Source organism: Tenrec ecaudatus, chromosome 13 (genome assembly GCF_050624435.1).
Source record: "Tenrec ecaudatus isolate mTenEca1 chromosome 13, mTenEca1.hap1, whole genome shotgun sequence".
In the NCBI taxonomy this organism is placed as follows: domain Eukaryota; kingdom Metazoa; phylum Chordata; class Mammalia; order Afrosoricida; family Tenrecidae; genus Tenrec; species Tenrec ecaudatus.
In genome coordinates, this window is record NC_134542.1 from 42,901,940 (window position 1) to 42,918,354 (window position 16,415).

At 45.1% G+C, this 16,415-nt stretch overlaps 1 protein-coding gene across 2 annotated transcripts in view; it reads left to right on the forward strand.

Moving 5' to 3' along the window:
- HECW2 (HECT, C2 and WW domain containing E3 ubiquitin protein ligase 2) overlaps positions 1–16,415 on the forward strand; it is a 431,089-nt gene that overhangs the window by 323,217 nt on the left and 91,457 nt on the right. For both annotated transcript variants that reach the window (XM_075529169.1, XM_075529170.1), the window contains one exon: positions 1,462–1,647. In XM_075529169.1, coding sequence (XP_075385284.1) covers positions 1,462–1,647 — 186 coding nt within the window. The remainder of the gene's footprint in view (positions 1–1,461; positions 1,648–16,415) is intronic.

A 16,415-nucleotide genomic window follows, 5' to 3' on the forward strand; every position in this document is an offset into this window, starting at 1 on the left:
TAGCCCATATTCCCGATATCACTCCATAAAGTCGACCTCAGACTCACGATACACATGCAATGATGCCGAATGCAGAAGATCACAGGCCAGTGGGTAGAGTCTTTGGATCCAGTGTCATTGGAAACATCTCAGTGCTGGCAGGGATGGCTGGCTCTCTGTGGCTTCTCCAGCTTCCGAGGTCTGGTTGCATCCATGTGACTTGCCTTCTGCAATATCTCCCAGGGAGTGGCAGAGGGAGAGGTGTCTTCCACCTCCAAGGAGGAAGTCCCAGATTTCCCAGAAATCTCAGGAGAAGACCATGCCCACAGAAGTCTCATTGGCTATCTCCAGATTGACAGCCTAGGCTCCATCCATCCCTACGCTCTTAATCCTTAACTTGACACCAGATTACGTGACTACCACATGGGTCAAAAGGGAGATCAGATGATAGATACTACATTTTAATATAAGTACTACATCTTAATATAAGTAATCTGCCACAATTGACTTTAAAATGCTGTCCGTCCAAGTGCAGATATTTCTGCGTCATAGGGGGACTTTGTGTGGTGGCGAAGTTTAATAAACATGAATTACAGCCAAGAAATCCCACAGAAACAGATTGAGGAAGAAACTCGTACTATATGAGGCCCAGCAGTCTTTCCCATCCAGCTTACTGAGCTTATGCTTTTAAGACGGAGTGCAATGGAGCCCTCCCACCTTCGTCTCTCTGCTGAACACGGACTCGCCTCACTGCGTGTCCCCCACCGTGAAGAGGCCACGTGTTCTCACCGAGGGCCCGTGTTCAACTGAGGAACGAGGGCTTGGTAGATGGTCTGCCACTTAAGCCATTCGACACTCAAAGAACTAGCGATTGGTTCTGATGCGGAAATCACCAAAAAGCCACATACTTGCCTCCCAAGTGGTAGCATCTGGACTACATGTTCTTTGCCAGGGAACCCCAAATCCGTCACCACCAAGTGCGCTCTGACTCGTGGTGATGCTCGAGAGCACTCCTTAGTGTGGTGAGACTCAATCTTCACACGACAGACGGCTGCGTTTTCCCCCTGGAAGTGGCTTGATGGGCTTGAATTGATGACATTGCAGTTAGCAGCCTGGCGCTTAACCCACTGTGCCACCAAGGCGTCTTTTTGCTACTTTTATAACCTAGTGTCCTCTGTAGAAGGAGACTGCCTTGTATTGTTCTTCTTTAGAAAACTAGACATCCTCGTCTGGCCACCAATTTTCTGTAGTAGTCTCTCTCTCTCTTATTTTGAGGCAGCCCTTGTCTCTGTGTTTGCTGTTTCTGTCCGTGAGTCAAGAGTTAGTCTGAACCCTCCATAAACATACGGGGGCCAGGCGTGGTGGAAGGGACCCAGGGCCGTGAGTGTCACGCGGGTTGTATAAGCACCCACGTTAGACCGAGCGTACGGGGTCGGGATGCGGGATTTGTGTGTAACACTGGTTCTCCGCCCTGCTCTTCAGAGTGCCTACCGCATGTTTACAAACAACACGTGTTTGAAGCACATGATCACCAAAGTCCGGCGGGACACCCACCACTTTGAACGCTACCAGCATAACCGGGACCTCGTGGGATTCCTCAACATGTTCGCAAACAAACAGCTGGAGCTGCCGCGGGGCTGGGAGATGAAGCATGACCATCAAGGCAAGGTAACTGGGGCCCGCGGGGGTGCGGGTGCTTGTGGCTCTCCCACCCCCCTTGGGAGACAAGCAAGCCGATTTCCTGTTCTGCAGTCCTGTGGGGTGGACAGGTGTGCGGGGACTTGCTTAGTGAGACATTCTCTGGATATTCTCCTACCTGTCATTCGGCGCCATTTTCTCCTGAGAAGAGAAAAGCCATTTTAGGCAGGGACCCTTCCTTCCCCTACGTTGGGCAACTCTGAAATGCGCATAACAAGGTGGGGTGCTGTTTGGGGAAGATGGCAGGGCGTTCCCTGAGCCACTTCACAGAGTGTGTCCTTTGAACCCAGACAGTGACCGGATGTGCGCTCCCTTTGCTGTAACCCAGGGGCCGTTAGAGGAGCCAGGCGCGAGGACCAGGAAACTTAGTTACTAGGGGTTTCTGCGCTCAGGTTTTATTTGTGTTAACTGCCGGGTCCCCATGGGTCAGAATCGACGCTTGGGCAGTGAGTTTCGTGGCCGGGCCCCCTGGTACGAGCCCGGTAGTGCTGGTGGGTGCGTGTTGGACTGCTTGATGGCTAAGTCGGTAGCTCAAACCCATCAGCCGTGACATGGGACAGACGAGGCTGTCTGCTCCCGTAAGATTGACAGCCTCAGAGACCCTCTAGAGAGTCGCCGAGTCCACCAGCTCCATGGCAATGGGCCCCTGGTGCTGTGCGTAAGCACTCAGCTGCTAGCAGCAAGGCCATCAACTCGGCCCACCAGTGAATCCCAGAAAAGGGAAAAGATGTGGCTGCGGGGCCTGTGAAGACTTGCAGAGCAGGAACCCTGTGGGGCGGTTCCCTTACACCGGCGGTTCTCAACATCCTCATGCCGTGACCTTTCCTACAGTTCCTCATGCTGTGATCCCCCAACCATGCAACCATTTTCCTTGCTACTTCATAACTGGAAGTTTGCTGCTGTTCTGAATCGGGGGACCCCTGTGAAAGAGTCGTTAGACCCCCAAAGGGGTTGCGACCCACAGGTCAGAGCACTGCTCTAAGGGCAGCCTGGGAATGGGTTACTCTAGCTCTCTGGTGGAAGTCTTTAGTCCTGTTCTTGAATGCCCACATAATTTTGCTTGTAACATCTTATGCCATTTGTCCCCATCTGTTTCTTTTCTTTTTCCCTCTTCAGGGTATACATAAATTTTTTCAAAAGCTTTTGTTGAATGGGAAAGATGGTTGGATGGCAATGACTTTATGTTTGGAAGGTACCTAAGTCTCCAGCCAGAGAAGATCGTGGAGAGTTTAAAATGTTCTTAATAACCCATCGGTTTCATAGGATAGTTGTTTTAACAAATTTCATCTCCCCAACTAACCTCTTTTGGAGAGATTTTTGTTGTTGTTGTTTTTCTTCTTTTTTTTGAATTTTGAATGACCTTCCTCTGCCCCAATGCTGTTTATATTTGAGGTGCTCAAGAAAGATTTGATGGATGAAACTTGTCACATGTCGTTTTCCGATTACTCCATAACCTCTGCCTTGTACAAATGAAGGCAATGCTGCCAAACCCCCTGATCCAAGCTAAGTCCTCCCTCCCTCCTGTAACTGTATCTAGGTTGATTTCATTTGAGCCCTAAAAATGCATATGTTGTCTCAGATTTTTTGCATTACGTGATTATGTCTGTGTTTGCACCTTAGCTGTCTTCAATTTTGGAAGACACCTTTTGTTTGGTTTGGTAATTGTGTAATTCCAAGGGTTTTAATTGGTGAGATTTCACAGGACTCTGGATCTCTTATGCTGTGTTTGTGGGTGCTAGGGGGGAAGTATCTGTAACTCACATAAAAGAAGTAAAACATTGTTTTTAAGATGAACCATTAATTAAAGACTAAGAACAGAATATTAGGCCGAGTTAAGATGATGATGATGATGATGATGATGATGATGATGATGATACCTGGGTTTATTGGACTCATACCATAGATTAGTCACCGTACTAGGTAGCTTTCTATGGATTGTTTTATTTACATTTCATGGAAATGTATAAGTGGGTACTATTATTATATACTTTTAACTGAAATTTGGGATTGTTTGATGACATATGTATTAGTGAGCAAGTGGGGAACCAATCAAAATCTGGGAGTGTGACTTTTAATTACCACGCTCATTCAAGAGATACTGTGTTTGTTAATGAGAAATACTTCGATGGACCTTCATTATGCCCCCGGAGAAGCATTCCAGGCCCGATGTGCGGATTAGTGGTGTATTTTCAGGCCGAGACATACAGGTTGCAGACATGCTATCAGAAATGCATACATAGTGTCATGCTTCAGTACCACAGAGACGTATGTCAGCGGCATGCAGTATAATGGAATTCACATGTATTAGAGGCTTTTTATATGGCAGTCTAGCATAGAGGGGTAGTTAGCTCATTTAATATTCACAACAACCCTGTGAAATAGGTCTTACTGCAGATGAAGAAACCAAAGCTCAGAGTGTTTAAGTTAATTGCATGCAAGTAAACCCATTGCAGTCAAGCCAGGCATGTCTCTAGTTAAAGCGGTAATTATATTCCTATGCAAAGCTAATCTAGACCGTACTTGTCTACTAATCACTTGACTAACTTGGGAAATATTTAAATGCCCTGAATCCGAGTTTCCTCATCTGTACGAGTTCATAGGCTGATCATCTTTTCTTGGATTTATTAGTTAGGTCACCTCTTCTGCTGAATCTAAGTAAACCCAAGTTCACAAAGATTGACTCCTAGATTTTCCTTTAATCATTTTAAAGTTTGTCTCTTCCCTTCATGTTCGGTCTGTGGCTCACTTTGGGTTCTGTGAGTTAGGAGGACCATCTTCATTCTTGGGCCGGCAGCTATCCAGTTGTACTAGCACTGCTTGTTGACAGCCTATGATTTCCCCCTGGAGTCTCTTTAGTCATCAGGGGAATGCACACGCAAAGCACAGTGTGTTCCATCTCACACCCACTTGGATAGCTATAATGAAAAAGATAGGCAGTGACAAGGGGTGGCAAAGCTGTGGAGCAATATCAGACTATACTCATTACGCATTCTCATTCAAATGTTGTAAGTGGGAATGTAGACTGGCACAGTCACTTGGGAGCAGTTGGAAGTTCCTCAAAATGTTTTAAGGATTGCTCAATGGGGGGGGGGGGGAGTCAGGGAGGGAGGGGAAAAATGAGGAGCTGATACCAAGGGCTCAAGTAGAAAGAAAATGCTTTGAGAACGATGATGGCAACAACTGTACACAAGGGATGTATGGATGAATTGTGATAAGAGTTGTACACACCCCCAATAAAATGATTTTTAAAAGAAAAAATGAAATAAAACATGTATGTGCATCAGAAGAGTTAAAAAAAAGAATCGCTTTACAATCCTACGTGACCCCTCTAAGGCATGTAAGAAGGCTTCAAAGTCCATGTAAAGATTCCACTAGCTTTTATTTTCACTTTTCTACCAACTGTGTGAGGCTTCCTCACAGGGGCCACAGAAAGGAACATGTGTCTACACAAAGACTTGTCCACCACGGGTCAGAGCAACATTGGTCACACTACTTCAGAAATTAAAACTATCCAAGTGTCCGGTCAATAAAACGTGGTAGGTCCACTTCATGGAATCTTATTCAACAATTACAAGGAAATACAGGCCTCATTACATCCTACAACATGAGTGAAACTTAAAATAATTTGCCTAATTAAAGAAACCAGTCACAAAAGGGCACATACTATGCAATTAGTCATGTGAGAGCCGGAAGCGGAACAGCTGCAGGGACAGAAAGCAGATGAATGGTTATGGAGTGCCGGGAGACCGCGTGGGGCACCACTGTCCATGGCAGGGTTTTCCTTGGGAGGAACAAAAATACTCTAAAGTGTGCTTGTGGTGGTAACTGCACAACCCGTAAAATTGACCCTGAAGTAAGTGAATTCTGTGATACTTAGTTAATGTCCCAACAAAACTATTCAAAAATAATAAATTGGATTATGGGAAGGACGAGAGATTCTTTTTATTAGGTTCTGTAGTTCTCTGATTATTTAGTCTTGAAGGCCAGACAATATGGTTCCATCCTGGACTTGGTATTAAGCATCTAATGCTCTTCTTTCTACAGGAACAGCTAATGACACATGGAAAAGTCTTTCGTTCAAAATCCTGCTGTATCTTTTAGTAAGCGTTTTGTTCCATTGCTTGATGTTCATAGTTATTTTAATTTTAGGATGTTGAGACTGACAATTAAGCAAAGATTGATTTTATCCAGGATTGCCCTTATCAATATCTGTGTCTGTCTGCTGAATCTGAGACCGAGGATTTTTACTTAGGATAGAAGACACATCTTTTTTTTAAAATCATTTTATTGGGGGCTTGTACAATTCTTATCACTATCCATATGCACATTTGTTGCCATCATCATTCTCAAAACATATGCCTTCTATTTGAGCCTTTACTATCAGCTGCTTGTTTTCCACCTCCCTCCCCACTCCCCCTACTTTATGAACCCTTCATAATTCATAAATTGTTATTACTTTGTCATACGTTACACTGTCCAACGTCTCCCCCTGCGCTCTTCTCTGCTGTCCATCCCCCAGGGGGGAGGCTTTCTATCCCATGTTCCCTCCACCCTCCAGGCATCGCCACTCTCACCACTGGTCCTGGAGGAGTCATCTGGAGGACACATCTTAACTTGCCTCATTTTGAGATGAAACGTACAGTTACTATCTGATCTAACTTCTCCGAACCTCAGCTTTATCTAAAATGAAAGTTGGAGACTTGTCCTGTTCAGCTTATGGCCCTATTGTTAGCATCACATTAGATAATGTGATAACAAATGGAAGAAAAACAATGATAAGGTTATAATGAGCATGACTCACATGAATTATTTCCTAGCTTATGATGTTGGGGCCGATAAAAACTCAACAATTATAGAGCCCTGAAAGTTTATAATTTAATTAGGGGACAACAGTAACTGCAGACTACAACAAACAAGGGGCAACTTTAAGAAGAATGGGAATTCCAGAACACTTGATTGCGCTCATGTGGAACTTGTACATGGACCAATAGGCAGCTGTGCAGACGGAACAGGGGACCACTGCCTGGTTTAACATCAGGAAGGGTATGCCTCAGGGTTGTGTCCGCTTACCATGCTTATTCAATCTGTCTGCTGAGCGAACCAGCAGAGAAGCTGGATGATATGAAGAAGAGTGTGGCATCAGGATTGGAGGAAGGCTTATTAACAACGTGTGATATGCAGAGAACACAACCTTGCTTGCTGAAAATGAGGAGGACCTGAGATCTTTGCTGCTTCTGCTGACGGATTATAGTCTTCCGCATGGATTGTAACCCAATGTGAAGAAACCCAAAGTCCTCACAACCAGACCGCTAGGTAACATCATGACAAATGGAGGTTGACGTTGTCAAGAATTTTATCTTGCTTGAATCCATTAAAATGTTCATGGACTAAGGAGCTCCTGACCCCAGCCATGGTATTTTCCATTGCCTTCAAAGTAGCTCCCTGCTTTTCAACACTCTAAAGAGGTCTGGTGCAGCAGATTTACCTAATGCAATGTGTCTTTTGACCTTTTGACGGCTATTTCCATGAACATAGATGGACACAGTGGCTGCAGCAGTGAGCTTGGGCCTGGGAACAATTGTGAGGGTGAGGAGGCACCTGTGGCATTTGGTTCTGTTGGGCATATGGTTCTTACGGGTTAGAACAGACTCAAAGGTACCCAACAACAATGATATGCATGCTTTAAATAAAATACTGTGGACGTGGCAGCACACTGAGCCGGAAGATTGGGACGAATGCTAGTCACCCAGCTATTGCTGCCTCCTTAATAAAAATGTAATCAGGTACAAGTAAAGACCATAGGGAGTAACAAGTTTGACTAATTTCAGATTTTATGGAAAGGATAACGATCTGCTGTTAATATCTAAAATCTTACTCTAGTGGAATAGACAGTGGCTTACTGTGGGATTAGGAGCCCTGCTGGCATAGTGGTGGGGCTGCAATCACAAGGTCAGGAGTTCAAAACCAGTAGCCACTCCATGGGAGAAAGGTGGGGTTTTGACTCCTGTAAACAGTTTGTGTTCGTCTGGGTAGACTAGAGAAACAAGTTCATAGACATTCCTATGTGTATAAGAGAGAGTTTTATGTAAAGGGTAATTGTACATTAAGAAAGCATCCCAACCCAGTCCAGTCCAAGCCCATAAGTCCAACATTAGCCCACATGTCTGATACCAATCTATAAAGTCCTCTTCAGACTGATGAAACACATGCAATGATACTGAATGCAGGAAGATCACAGGCCAGTGGGTAGAAAGTCTTCTAGATCCAGTGGCATTGTAAGCATCTCAGCGCTGGCAGGGGTCTCCACATGGCTTCTCCAGGTCCATGGTTCTGGCTTCATCAGGATAAGTCCATGTGGCTTCTCCTCAAGGAGTTAGCCTTGTGTTTTATCAGTACAGAGTCTCCAAGAGAGTAAGGAGAGAGAGAACAAATGTCTCCAAGGAGGAAAATGCAGGAGTTCCCAGAATTCTCAGGGGGAAGGCCATGCCCACACAGAGAGAGGGTTTATTGGCTCTAACCGATTGACAGACTAGACTCCACCCCTTCACTTATAACCTTCTCAAGTCCCAAATTGACACCAGATTATGTAACTACCACACAGTTACAGTCTCGGAACTGACAGGGGCAGTTTGACTCTGTCCTGTAGGGTCTGTGATTTGGCTTCAACTCAGTGGCAGTGGAACGTGTGACTGTAGGATTATGCCAGGGTCATCCTGTGCCATGGTGGCCCAAGAGAGTGGCTCGTCACAGCAGTTTCGCTTTTGGAAGCCTTGACCACTGCATTGTCATCTGCCCTGGAAAGTTTGCTTCTGCCTTGAACCAGAGTTTTTCTTGTTTTTCAGTTCAGAGCATTCTTTATCTTTCTCCCTAAACACCTCGTCCTGTGGTCGCTAGAGATGATTTGTTCTCTTTGGCTCTGGTGGTAGTTGCATTCTGCATCAGCCATGGTCGTGAAAGTTGGATTTTTAAATATCTTTAGCAAGGCAGGTAACTTTCTTCTTAGAACTGGAGCTGAAATCAGGTGGATATATTTGCACTAAAACATGCACTTCTTGCATCAGCCCATGAAGAGTCAGTCCCTCATTAGATGTGCCGTTTTGCGCTTCATAAGCAAAGGTGGTGAAGAAAGCATATGGTGCCCGGCTATCAAAAGATAGAGCGCCTGGGGTCTTAAAGACTTGAAGATAAACAAGTGGCCATCTAGCTCAGAAGCAACAAAGCCCACATGGAAAAAGCACACCAGCCTGTGCGATCATGAGGTGTCAAAGGGATCAGGTATCAGGCATCATCAGGACAAAAACAGTTTACCATAGTGAATGAGGAGGGGAGTGCAGAGTGGGGACCCAAAGCCCGTTTGTAGGCCACTGGAGATCCCCTTGCAGAAGGGTCTCAGGGAGGAGATGAGCCAGTCAGGGTGCAATGTAACAACGATGAAAAATATAACTTTCCTCTAGTTCCTAAATGCTCCCCCTGCCTATTGTGATCCAAATTCTCCCTTGAAATTCTGGCTATACCAGAGGGTGTACATTGGTACAGATAAGAACTGGAAACACAGGGAATCCAGGGCAGATTATCCCTTCAGGACCAGTGGTGTGAGTGGTGATACTGGGAACGTAGAGGGAGGGTGGGTTGGAAAGGGGGAACCGATTACAAAGATCTACATGGAACCTCCTCCCTGGGGGATGTACAACAGAAAAGGGGGTTAAGGGAGATGTCGGACAGGGAAAGATATGACAAGATAATAATTTATAAATTATGAAGGGTTCATGGGGGAGGGGGAGGAGAAGGGAGGGGAAAAATGAGGACCTGATCCCAGGGTCTTAAGTGGAGAATAAATGTTTTGAGAATGATGAGGGCAAAGAATGTACAAATGTGCTTTACACAATTGATGTATGTATGGATTGTGATAAGAGTTATATGAGCCCCTAATAAAACGATTTAAAAAAAAGAACATGTCCCATAATTCTAGTATGGAGTCTTGAAGAATTCAGGGCAGAATGACTTGTTCCTGACATGGTATAATTGACAAGCTGTCACCACAGTAAAGGTAATATTTGCGTTGAACCTTGGCTGATGAGTGGGACTTGATCAGAACGAGATTGTGGAGATAGAAAGTACAAGTTGGGGAGTAATACCATTCACAATAAAGGCGCAGAGGCAGGGGAACACCAGGTTGGGGGGGGGTTTGCTAGACGGTAGTAGAGCAGCAGTTCTCAACCTGTGGGTCAAGACCCCTTTGGGGGTTGAACGACCCTTTACAGAGGTCTCCCGGTTCATCACAGTAGCAACATGACAGTGATTAGGCAGCACAAAAATAATTTGGGGGGGGGGGGGTCACCACCATAAAGGAGCTGTAAGAAAGGGCCGCGGCTTTAGGAAGGTGGAGCCACAGGCGTGGGTCAGTTCTGAGAGCATAAAGCGACCTTGCAGAGGGTTAAGGCTGGGAGACAGGGTGATAGAAAGATGACACGGAAAACGTGAGGGCAAGTTTAAAAGTATCGCCACTAAGGCCCCATCTCCCACAGGCCTGGGTGTAAACGGGTCAGTGCAACCAGTGGAGGCGGCCGACCAGTGATGTATCGTCTCCATCCTGTTCGCGCTGCCAGGAAGTCCATGCTGACTCACTGAGGGCCTCTGGACAGAGGAAAAGTGCTCCTTTGGGTTTCCTGGAACGTAACACGTTACGGGCGCAGAACGCCTCGCTGTTCACTTCCGGAGGGGCTGCGTTCCAACTGCTGACTTGTGGTTAGCCGCACAGCACCCAATGGGTTAATCGTGTTAGAGTGCCTTAGTATTATTTTTAATAAAACACAGTCCAACCAAAACTAGCTTCTGAGGAGAAACTTAACTAGTAAGTGCTTGGCCAGTTATATTCAAGGCAGAAAGGTCAGATCATTAATTTATGGTGTGTTAGTCTGGGGAGACTAGAGAAACAGATCCAGGGAGACACATGTGTGTATAGAAGAAAGAGGTTTGTATACAAGAGCAATTGAATATTGAGAACACATCTCAGCCCAATCCTATGTTAGCCTATATGTCTGATACCAATCTATAAAGTCCTCTTTGGACTCAGGAAACACGTGCAATGGCACTGAGTGCAGGAAGATCACAGGCCAGTGGGTGAGAAGTCTTGTGGTCCCAGTGGTGTTGTAAGCATCTCAGCGCTCAGCAGAAGTCTCCATGTGGCTGCTCTGGCTCCAGAGGTCTGGCTCAATCAGCTTCTCTCCATGTGCCTTCTCCACAGGGATGGCTCCCAGGGAGTGAGCTAAGAGAGTGTTTCCCGCCTCCAAAGAGGAACTACAGGAGTTCCCAGAAACCTCAGGAGAAGGCCATGCCCACACAGAGACCGCATTGGCTATCTCCTGACTGACAGGCTAGACTCCACCCCTACACTCTTAACCCTCAAGTGGACACCAGATTATGTAACTACCACGGAGGGTGACTTTCCTTTTGGAGGGGGGCAGCGGTGGGGACAGAGACCCCAAAGTGTTACTCTTGATAGATTTTGCAAAGAACACAGGAAACTCACTGGAGTTTAATATGAAATTTTAAGAAAATACAAAGCTGAATTTTGGGGGGAAAATCTCGGGAAGTAGTGACAAGGGTTTTTTCCTTATGACAATGCTCCTGCTCATTCTTTGAGCACAGCCAAGACTGCCCTTGAGTGCGGCTGGGAAACCTTACCTTCTCCATGTTGTAGCCATTGTCTTGCCTTTTCTGACTTTCATGTTTGTAAAACTCAAAGAATGTTTACAAGGAATACTGTCAGAGTTCTCCATGGCTTCCCAAACTGCTTTTTGACACGGTGTAGCTGAAACTGCTCAGAATTCTTTGGGGCTGGGTCAGAGAGGTGGAAACACCAGGAGAATTGTGTAGCCCTCACTGAGAGATATGTTGAGAGACACTCTCTGGGGCGCTGCTGGGGGTTAGACAACCACAAAGTAGGCAGTTCAAACCCCTAGCTGTTCCTCAGGAGGAAGAAGAGGCTTTCTACTCCCATAACATTTTCAGCCTTGGAAATACTTGGGTGCAGTATTTTTGTATTTACCCTCTTACTATATGATTTGTTCTTAAGTTGCGTAATATACGTACAGTTTAATTTTTAGCAGTAGTGCTATTTTCATTTTCTGCTGTCATACGATATGCTCAATATGGATTATCCACCTCCTCCTCCACTGCCTGTTCGCTTTGTGTTCACACGAAGTATTCACGTAGGTCTGTTCTCTCAGGTGATTCTACTTAGGTTTAAATCGAAATACTAAGAATGTTGAACTGATAAGTAGCTCTAGAGGTCGTGATGTTTTTAAATTAAAAATTATAATTACTTATTTATTTAAATATGTTCTTTCCCATAATTTGTTATGTCCTTTCTCTGGAAAACTAATATGTTGTAATACCTCAGTCCCCCAGGTAGGTTCACAACCCTTTTGATTTGTGGATTTGGTAACTTGCGGTTTGTGACGGTGGGCATGGGCCTGGGACTTTGAGTAGTAGCTTCACCCACATGCCCAGTTCTGGTCAGCTCACCAGGGGCAGTTATGGCCACCAAGTCGATTGTGGACAGACGAGCACAGCACAGTGAGTGACCTCAAACTCACTGCCTTCAAGTAGATGCTGATTCCTTGCCACCTCGAGGACAGGGTGGGTTTCTGAGACTGTACCTCTGTAAGCAGAGCGGAGTAGCTGGTGGTTTAGAACTGCCAACTTCCTGGATCGCAGCCCAGCGTGTAGCCAGAATGCTATCAGGGGTCCTCACATTAACACACGCAGCGACAATGTGGGGGAAGCCCTGGGCGTCTGCTGGGGGAGGATGACGGCCGGGAAAGCCTGTGGAGCAGTGATGCCCGGCCCCACTGGGTTGCACGGGCTTAGAATCATCTGGAAGGCACCTGGCAGCAGCGCTGTGCCTGCAGAAGTTACTGCAGTGATGCTGGAAACCCCACGTTCAATCCCCACCAGGCCGAGGGCTACCCGTTGCTGAGTCAAGTGCTGTTAATCTCCGTGAGTAAAATCCACCTCATTATTGACTCCAACACCCCAGGTGTTCCCCTGTCCATGGTGCAGCTTGCTCACCGCCCCTTCCTTCACCGCCCTCACCTCCCAGGTCTCCCTGGGGTCATTGGTCCTGCTGATCTCTCCTCGGGCATACCTCCTGGACTTACCCTACCAACTCTGACATAACCTAAACTGATTTTTTAAATGGTAATAGTAAATAAATAAGAAAAAAATAATTTTTTTAAAAGGGAGAGAGAAGAAATATATGAAAATCCTGCGTCTGTTCGCTGGCCTTCTAGACTGTCCAGGAGCTGCCCCTCCCAGCCTGGAGCGCCTCCTGGGGGCTCCTTAGGAGTTTCACAGCTCTGCCTTACTCCAGGTGCTGATTTGATTTGCTCCCTTCTTGGTTCACTCCGTTTTTGGGGGTTCAGAGCACATTGCTTCCCAAGGACGTGACCCCAGAAATGTTCTCTGTTGCAGTCTGCTCCAGTAAGGCAAAGGGGTGGGGTGTGTTGGAGCAACAGCAAACTAGCTAAGAGGAGGTACCAAGAGGCAGAAATAAGGGGAAAGTGGCAGTGGGGCACGAGGAAGGTAAAAGGAAACAGAGGAAGGACCAAGGAAGCAAAGCAATGGATAGTGATATTAACATAATGGTATACATATGTAAATCTATTAATCCACAAAAATAGAGGTATTGGCCCATGTACATATATTTATACGGCAATTCACTGAGGTAGGAGATGGACTTTGGGCCTCTGCTCATAACCTCCTTTAATACAAGAACACTTCGTTCTAACCAATTGTCAGTCTCAGATGTTCACCCTCCTGACACAATCACTGAAGACAAAACAGGTGCATAAGCAAATGGGGTGAAGAAAGTGGATGGTGCCCAGCTATTAAAAAATACAGGGTCTGGGGTCTTAAAGACTTGAAGTTGCACAAGTTGCCATTCAACAGTGAAGCAACGAGTCCGCATGGAAGAAGCCCACTGCCAGTGCCATCATGAGGAGTCATAGGGACTGAAGAATAGGCATCAGCAGACACATAACAAACAAAAACATATTGTTGAGAACGAGGGGGGCTGGAGCAGAGATCCAATGCTCACCTGTAGACAGTGGAACAATCTCCCCACAGAGGGCCTACAGGGAGGAGATGAGTCACCAGGATGCAATAAAGCATCAATGAAATACACTATATCCCTCTGGTTCCTGAGGCTTCCTCACCCCCAGTACCATGACCCCAGTGCTGCTTCTCAATTCAGACTAGACCGGCACATGTACACAGGCATAGAAAGGGATGGGAGCTCACGACACACAGAATCCAGGAGCAGGAGTAGGAATAGTGATACCAGAAGGGTAGGGGGAAGGCAGGGAGAGGAGAGGAAGGGAGAAAGGGGAACTGATCTTAATGATCAGCACATAACCATATACCCCTCTCCAGGGGGAAGAACAACAGAAAGCCTGGGGGCAGGGAGACAGCGGTCGGTCGGTCGGTGTGAGAGAGAAGATAATAACAATGTACAATCCATCAGGGGGTTGTGAGGGTGGGGGGACAGAGGGGGAGGAAGAACTGATACCCAGGGCTCAATAGAAAGTAAATGTTTAGAAAAGAATGAAGGCAACATATGGACACACATGCCCGATTCATTTGATGTGTGGATTGTGATAAGAGTTATTCGAGCCCCCCATAAAATGATTTTTTAAAAATTCATCAGTCTTTGAAGGTTGAAATGAATTTCTGCACCTTCCTTTCAGTGTTATTAGCCAGCCATTCATGTGGAACTTTTCTCTAACTGCTCTCAAATAACTAACACCTCTTGACGTAGTTGCTTGGTTTAATCACCTCAAGTTACACGCCAAACTAGGGGAGCTGGGATGAAATTGAACTTTAAATTTATATATAGTACTTACCCCCCTCCCAGATTGCTTGTACCTTTTGAATGAGTGAATAGAGCAGAGATTCTTTTTGTGGGTGGAATTTTGAGTAAAATTCTGGATTTGTGGAATCTCAGAGGATTGTACAAGGATGGAGGTGGATCTCGTCTTTTTAAAGTTGTTCTTCTGATTTGCCTTGGGGGGTATAAATATTAAACACATATAAATAGGCATACATTGTAGCACACCTACTCTTCACTTATCAACATGTCTACCCCCCCTGAGAATTTTGGCCCAAACAAGTCGATACATAACCTTAGCTAGCACTCTCGACCTCACATGTTGGGGTTCAGCACAACCAAGTATATGCCAACAATGTGTGAAATAGTTGGAGAGGCGAGTTTTCACTGTTGTCATAAATGTGAAATGCCAGGTAACAAGGTAGTTTCTAAGTGAGGAGTGAGTGTATTCATATTTTTATTCATTGAAAGTGGTATTAATATTGTCATTAGTGTTAGTAATATTAGTAATTATTAATATACTATATTTAAAGTTTAGAGTCATGCCCTTCTACTTTACTCAAAAAGTTTTCATTTGGAATCTTCTACTTTCAATGGTGGTAAATATTTAATAACCAATAGGACTGACTTCTATTTGTTAATTTCCATTGTGTAAGTTCTCCTACCGTGGTTGATTTCAAGTCGTCCTCATCACACCCACTAGCTCACAGAAATCCTAGAAAATTTCACAATCAACTTTTATGAGCTGATGTAAGCATATTACTAGTTCTCCCATTACATTTGTAAACACCGAAAATACCACGGCGCTCAGCACATGAACTAGAGGTCCCTTAGCTGTGTTGTTCTTTTTTAAAAATTGTTTTATTAGGGGCTTATACAACTCTTATCATAATCCATACATACATCAATTGTGTAAAGCACATTTGGACATTCATTGTCCTCATCATTCTCAAAACATTTTCTCTCCACTTAAGGCCCTGGCATCAGGTCCTCATTTTTTTCCCCTCCCTCCCTACTCCCCCCTCCCTCATGAACCCTTGATAATTTATAAATTATTATTTTGTCATATCTGGCCTTGTCCGACGTCTCTCTTCACCCACTTTTCTGTTGTGCGTCCCCCAGGGAGGAGGTCACTTGTAGATCCTTGTCATCAGTTCGGGGGTGTTGTTCTTAGAGGCAGTCTTACTAGCTGGCTCTAGACCTCCAGCCCAGTTACCACAGAACGTTGTTTCTCTCCTAGCAATTTGTGATCTATGATCATAGAAATATCTTCTTAACCATTTTGTAACTAATGGTGTGGGGCTACTAAACGTTTCATGTGAACTAAGTGGTGCAAGATATCGAAGTGACTATTTTTTCACATATTTTTGTTAATACTTTTATTGGGGCTCTTACATCTCTTATCACAATCCATACATTCATCCATTGTGTCAGGCACACTTGCACATATGCCGCCATCATTTTCAAAGCATTCTCTTCCTACGTAAGCCCCTGATATCAGCTCCCAATTTCTTCTATTTTTCACTTATAACCAGTGATGGCCTAAGATCATTTTAACTCTACTGTTGGTGACAAAGAATTCTGTCTGGGTCATAGTATGGAGAAAATAATAGCATGTTTATTTCTTACCATTTGGGAACTCCTGGGGAGGTGACCAGGACTACGAAGCGATTTCTGTTTTAGGGAGCAGAGGATGTGTGATTAAAAATCATCTTTACAAAAATGAGATTATAACGAAGTTTTTTTTAGCATTTCCAAGACTTTAGGGACTGAGAAACCAGAAATTTAGAACAGATAACAATATCCAGTACCTCTGTGAGACCTGGACATTTGCTCTTTCACCCTTCCC